Source organism: Corapipo altera, unplaced genomic scaffold, assembly GCF_003945725.1.
Source record: "Corapipo altera isolate COAL_440 unplaced genomic scaffold, ASM394572v1 218, whole genome shotgun sequence".
NCBI lineage: Eukaryota > Metazoa > Chordata > Aves > Passeriformes > Pipridae > Corapipo > Corapipo altera.
The window spans coordinates 44,412-51,297 of NW_020885072.1; the positions used below are offsets into that span (position 1 = coordinate 44,412).

At 55.5% G+C, this 6,886-nt stretch overlaps 1 protein-coding gene across 5 annotated transcripts in view; it reads right to left on the reverse strand.

Moving 5' to 3' along the window:
* The window catches only part of MYRF (myelin regulatory factor), a 38,838-nt gene extending 32,187 nt beyond the window's left edge, over window positions 1-6,651 (reverse strand). For 4 of the 5 annotated variants that reach the window (XM_027669196.1, XM_027669198.1, XM_027669197.1 and 1 more), the window contains exon 1: window positions 6,618-6,651. In XM_027669196.1, coding sequence (XP_027524997.1) covers window positions 6,618-6,645 — 28 coding nt within the window. In that variant the 5' untranslated portion in view covers window positions 6,646-6,651. Of the gene's footprint in view, window positions 1-5,907; window positions 6,091-6,617 lie in introns of those variants that run through there. The other variant, XM_027669195.1, reaches the window with a different exon arrangement.
* Window positions 6,652-6,886: the final 235 nt, after the last annotated feature.

Genomic DNA, 6,886 nt, shown 5'->3' on the forward strand with positions numbered 1-6,886 from the left:
TCCCTCCCGGCTCCCTTTCTCCTCCCGGCTCCCCACCCGTGTGCCGGCCTTTCCCCCGCCCTTGCCAGCTGTGAACCTTGGCATGGCTGGAGCCATTGTCCCTGGCAGTGGGGAGGAGGGGAAGGTGTGAGGGGCACACAGAGCCCGTTTGTCCCTGTCCCCGCGGCCGTCAATGCCGCGCTTGTCCATTCATGGCCTGGGCCGGCCGGAACAGCGGCTCCATTTGGGAGGCTCCAAGGTGCCTGCCCAGGGGGGCACATTGCCCCGTTTGTTTGGAGACAACGCCTTTCTCTCCCTCTCCGGGATGAGGGTGTGGGAGGGGGGACAACGGCACCGGAGAAGGACACTTGGGGTGGCCTCTCCTGCCGCACGAGGCCGGCTCATCCTCGGGGTGAGGGATGGGGAAAGGAGGGACACGGAGGATGGAGAAAGGCTTTTTAGGATCCCTCCTGCTAGGGGTCTCAACTGACCTCGCTGGACCCGCATTTTGGGGGATAGGGATGACCTTTTCCCACAGGATAACACGGCACGGACGAGCTCCCGGTCACCGGTGTGGTGTTGAAGGTCCATGGCCACATCTCCGTAAACCTCCCTCGGTGGGAATTATTCCCAGAGCAGACAAAGAATTAATAGTATTAATAATATTAATTATCAGCTACGTACCAGCACAAAGGAGAGACTTGGTCCAGCTCCCAGAGCTTTTCCAGGCTCAGCAGAGACGGAATAAAGACTCGGGGAAGCACGGGGCAAGGACAAAGCTGATGGTAGAGCCCTGAGCCGTGGTCCTGCTGCTCTGCTGCCTCCAAGGAAAAGCCCAGGGACACAGTCCCTGGACACAGACCTTGCTGCTGGAACTGAGGCTCTGGAAAGGCTCTCAGGGAATTCAGAGATCCAGGGGCTGCTGCTTTGAGAGAGCACTTTGAGCCCTATTCCGAGACACACCCACGGAACTCGGGATAACTCGGGATTTGGAGCGGTGCTGCCTCTCCTGGAAACCCCCCTCCAGCACAAAACAACCCTTAGGGAGATTAATAACCCAACAGCCCCGGGATCCAGGCCCAGAGGTAGCCAAGCATCGCCGGGAACGCCACGTCCAGAGCAGGCACCTCATCCCTCCCTTCCAGCCGGGAGGCTCCAAGGCCTGTCCAGGCTGGACACACTCCAGGAGAGACCAGGAGTGAAAAGCAGAGGGATTTATCAAGGTGGGACTTTTCCCCGGGCTTGGGAAGGGCCATCCCTACTTCTGTGCTACCAACACGGATCTTTCCCAAGCAGGAGCATCGGGTTTTCCCACCCAGCCGGAACGTTTGCTTTGGAATTGTCTCCCAGGAAACTCACAAAGGGCATCAAAAGCTTCCTCATCCACATGGCACAAAGTTCCCAAAGACACTTTTCCCAGGTTCTAAGGGCAGGACAGTGGGACCCAGGGAAGTGGCACAGGGATGCAAGGCCTGTCATTCCTAAGTCCATGATCCCACGGCAGGGGGACTGGAACTGCGTGGTTTTTAAGGTCCCTTCCAACCCAAACCATACTGGGATTCCAGGATTTCCTTTCCTAAGGAGGGAACTCAACACATCATCAATGTCTCTCTCCAGCTCTGCATCCATGAGCTGATGTGTCCTGCTTGGGAATTCTTCCCTCCTTGTGATCCCAAGACCGGGATGGACCGAAGGACACAGTGTCCACAATTCCTGATTTCATCCATCTTTAGACAATACCAACATTTTATCCCAAATCCTACAGACCCTGGAATTTTCCCTGGGGTGTTCCCAGCAATCCCTGAGTTTCTCACTGTAGGACACATCCTTCAGAGAGCTGAAACTTGAATTCACCTCCCGAGGAAGGGGCCACACGATCCCATTCCCAGCCTTTAATCCCTTGTCCTAGTCCCCAAGCAGCTTTTCCCTGTGAGGGTGGTGAGCCACAGGATAGTTGTGGATTCCCCATCCCTGGAAGTGTTCCAGGCCAGGCTGGACAAAGGCTTGGAGCAACCTGGGATAGTGGAAGGTGTCAGGGTTGGAACTGGATGGGCTTTAAGGTCCCTTCCAAGCCAAACCATTCTGGGATTCTACACAATTAAAATCACTATTTAAACCCCCAAATTCCCAAGGGATCACTGCCACACCAGGTATTCCCACATCCAATTCCACACAGAGCTGAGGTTCCTTTTTTACAGAAACCCCCTTGTTTGCATTTTTCTGACTAATTCTGAGCTGTCTTGGAACACACTTCCTGCACCAGGGGTTTAGCAAACAATTCCCAGACAATACAACCCAGATACCAAACGTGCTCCTTGGATCCCGGCCATGCCAAGCGCTCCCTGGGTGTTCCTGGGCTCCCTGTGTTCCTGCAGAGCTCCAGATCCCGAGGGAAGGTGCCTGAAGGACACAGCAAGGGGAGGAGAGGTCGGGGAGTTTGCCTGGAGAGGTGGGATGGAGCAGGAAGGAGGTGGGATGGAGCAGGAAGGAGGCGTCTCCAAGTAAAACTCCACGAGTCAAACAAGGGGGAGATGGGATCAAGTGGAAGGTGCCCATGGAATGATGGTTTTAAGGTCCCTTCCAGGATTCCACGTGCTGCTTGAGATGGGATATTGGGAAGAAACTCTTCCCTGTGAGGGGGTGAGGCCCTGGAATGGATTTCCCAGGGAAGCTGTGGCCGCCCCATCCCTGGAAGTGTCCAAGGGCAGGTTGGAGCAACCTGGACTAGAGGAATGTGTCCCTGCTCAATGGCAAAAGGATTTTCCCAGAAAAGACCTGCCAGGAAAGGCACCTGTGCCAAAAACATTCCAGGGGGACCTTCTCCCCCTGCACAAATCCCTGCAGGAGGGTGGAGCCAGGTGGGGACTGGGCTCTGCTCCCAGGAACAAGGAACAGGACAAGGGGAAATGGCCTCAAGTTGTGCCAGGAGAGCTTCAGGATGAATTTCCAGGAAAATTCCTTCGTGGAAAGGTTGTCAAGCACCGGAACAGGCTCCAGTGGTGGAGTCCCCATTCCTGGAGGAATTTAAAAGCCGGGTGGATATAGCACCTGGGGACATGACTTGGGGTGGCCTTGATGATCCTGGAGGATTTTCCACCTTAAATGGTTGGAAATCCCACATAAATTGATCTCAGGGATCATCCCTGAGCTGTTGCATCCTCCTGGATGGACCAGAGCCACGCCACCTGTGTTTAAGAGCCAAGGAGCGGGAAAGATCCCTACCTTGACATTCCACAAGCCCTTCCCATCAGACCAGACTGAATTTGCCCAGTTCCCCTTCCCAGGAACAGCAGCACAACTTCCAGCACCCAAATTCCTCGTTCTGGGCTGTGGAACCTGCCCCAGATCTGCAGGTCCCCACAGGGCTGTTCCCGGTGCCCCTTCGGTCCCTCCACCCCTTGGGATGAGGTTTGGGACAGCATTTATCACCCTTCTCTCTTCAGACAACTCCAGAATGATTCGGGTGGGAAGGGACCCTAAGGATCATCCCATTCCCACCCCCTGCCGTGGGCAGGGACATCTTCCACCAGTCCAGGTTGCTCCAAGCCCTGTCCAACCTGGACTTCACATCCACCTCTCCATCCCAACACCCCTTCCTGCAGGCTGAATTAAGACAGGAGGGAGGAGACACGGACAGGACTCCCTCCCCTTCCCAGAACTCCCCAGATTTTAGGATCTCACCAGGGAAAAGCCCTTTTCTGTCCACAGCAGGAGCATTGATTGTATTATCAGCACACAGTTTGATGGCCCGTTTAACAGTCCCTGTTCCAAGTTTTCCTTTACTTAAGCAGGTGTTTCATTCCCAATAAAATGCAGGCACCCTTTTTAGTGCTCCCAGGAATCAATGTCCATAAACCACCGCTTGGAACAACACGGGAGATAAGCCAAGATCCAGCAGGTTGATAAGTTGTTTGTTCTCCCATTTATGTGGATCCCGAGCAGCAATCGGAACTCAGGATTAAAAGCCATAAACAATGTGGATGCCCCATCCCTGAAGTGTCCAAGGCCAGGCTGGACAGGGCTTGGAGCGACCTGGGCTGGTGGAAAGTGTCCCTGCCCACGGATATGGTTGATCTTCACTGATCCCTCCCATCCCAAACCATTCCATGATTCTATGACTTAGATCTCCAGTTCTTTTGGAATCACCACCCGAGTCTTCCACAAACCCCATCCCATGTCCATCCCTGTCTCCTCCCCACCAAACTACTGTTTTCCTCTCCTTGGATGAGGAAACAACATCAATTTGCCACTCCAAGATAATACATGGCAAAACGGGGGTGACACCAAAGACTCCAGGGAAAAACCATGGAAAACAAAACCACCTCCAGCAAAAATTCCTTTAAAAACCGTTTTTCTAAAATCCAGGCTGGATCCCAGCACACCAAGGCTGCTTAAAACTCCAGCTTCGGCCCTTCCACCCCAAAACCCAGCAAAATCCACAAGTGCTCGCTCTCATTCCACAGCAATTCCAGCCTCTCCGTTTGCAGCCAGGCCCGGCCTCTCTTCCCACGTTTCCCTCTCCCTGTTTTTGAGTGACTCCATCAAAACAGCCAAAGTCCAGTGAGATAAGGGGTGGACCCTGAGGGTCACGTTACATTTTCCCTCGGGAAGGAAGCCTTTCATTCCAACATGCCTTGAATATGCTCCAGGTGCCGCTAGAAGCCGGCGGGAAGTGCGGGATCCCGGGCTGGACACACCATCCATTGCCACCGGAGCAGGGAGAAGATGCCCACAAGCAGGGGGTTGGAACTGGGTGATCTCTAAGGTCCCTTCCAATCCAAAGCAATCCATGATTCCATGTCTGTCCTTGCTGTGCAGGGAAAATGGTGCCAGCAGGAGAAGGAAGGTCTGGGGGATAAGCAAGGGCACGGATATCATGGAATTAAAGGGCCAAGTGTGGTGTCCAGTCGTAGAATCCTGGAATAGTTTGGGTTGGAAGGGACCCTAAAGCTCATCCAGTTCCAAGGGCAGGGTTTGAGTAGTCCAGGTTGCTCCAAGTCCCGTCCAAGTTGGCCAGGGAACAATTCCAGGGATCAATCCACCCTCTACTTCTAAGAGCGCCCCTTTTCCCAAAGCAGGGCCCTCCCTCGGGCTCTCACTCCCCGTCTCATCCCTCCCTGTCCATCCCTAGTCCCAGAATCCGCCAGGAAAGCTCCATGGAGAGGGTTCTCCCTCCCAAATGATGCTGGTGCACGGGTCAAGAACCTGGGAAACACCAGCTCGGGCCCAAAATCCAGGAGGCTGTTCCTGGTTGTGTCTCCAGCTGCTCCCTGTCCTCTGGCACCGCACAGGCTGGTTAATGATTCCTCAGGCACACTCGGTGTCCCGGGATTCTTATCGGAGAGAGCAAAGTCCAGTCAGCACCATGAGTGGGAAGAGGGACGGGGGTTACCCGGCAAAGCCGGGCCAGAGCAACCCCATCCCCGGGCAGGGAAACCCTCAGGAAGGATGTCCGGCCATGGGCTGGGAAGCATAGATGGCCCGGAACAGCTCCCAGCTCCAGCTGGTGGAATTCCTTAACTGTTTGCATCGGGAGGGACCTTAAAGCTCATCCAGTTCCACCAGGGAACCCTCCACCAGCCCAGGTTGCTCCAGCCTGGCCTTGGACACTTCCAGGAATGGAGCAGCCAAAGCTTCCCCGGGAAACCTGTGCCAGCACCTCCACTTCCAGACCACTCTGGTCTTTTCCCACCAGGAGGAATCCATGAGGCCTCCAACCAGGAGAAAGCAGAGCAGGATTCCATCTCTCCTTCCAAATAACCACGTCCAGGAGCCATGTAATTCCAGGTTTCTGGCAGCTGGGATGACTCTGGCCCTGGAAAAGCCCTCACTGATAAGAGTGAGAGAGTGGAGGGAATTCCTGCCTGTCCTCCCAATACCTTCCTTGACTGGCATCCCTTTCCCATATCCCTGCACCCCTATCCTTACGCAACCCCATCCCAGGCACCGGATCTCCGAGTTCCCAACACGCCCTTTTCCACCAGCCTGGTCACACCTCCAGCACAACTCCCTCTAATCCGCCTCTTCCTGAACCTTCTCCCGCTCCATGCCCAGGCATCGCTCCCGGGACACCGACCCGGGGCAGGTTTATCCGGGACACGGGCAAAGTACCTCCTCACGGAGGAGCTGACGCCGCTGCTCCCCCGTCCCAACCCACCCTTATCTTTAGGGATCCACCCTGCCATGCACGCTGGCTTTGCTCCATCTGGATGCCTCCTGCCCTTTCCCCTGGATAAAGGAGTTCTGGGGCCCAGGATGAAGGAGTTTTAGGGAAACTGGAAGGGGAAGCACCAGCATGACCATCACTGGCTCTCCATCAGCCTTTCCCGAGGATGAGTCCTTTGGCCGATGGCTCTGGGAATCTCCTGCTGGGATGGATGTGGCAGCTTCCCCACAATGTCCAGGAATGCCACCTGGCTCTGGTGATGGGCTCAAGGGAATGTTTGAGGCTCTTCCCTGCTCTGCTCAGGCCTCGGGATGGAGCTGGAATCACTGGCATCCTCACGTCACCTGCTGGGTGGGCAGGGAAGCTCGGAATAGCGGGAAAAGAGAGGAGAACCAGGGAACAATCCCACTGGGAAGAGAGATGGAGAGGCAGAGGGAAAAGCATGGAAAGGTCGGGAATTCTGCGCCGTTACCTGCTCGGATCCAGCGCATCCTGAGCATGGTGAGAGCGGCTCAAGCTCCGGCCGTGTCCCCGCTCTCCCGCTCGGGCATCATTCCCTGAACTTGGCTCCTCCAGCTCCCAGCACTGCTGCTGTTGCTGCCTGCTGGTTTTTCTATTCCCTCCGGGAAGAGTGGGAGGGCCGGGAGGCTCCGCATTGGGATTTGGGGATTACCCGGAGGGAGGGTCATGTGTTTGTGCTGTACCAGGTTCCCCGGGCCCATTCCAGCACGGGCTGACTCC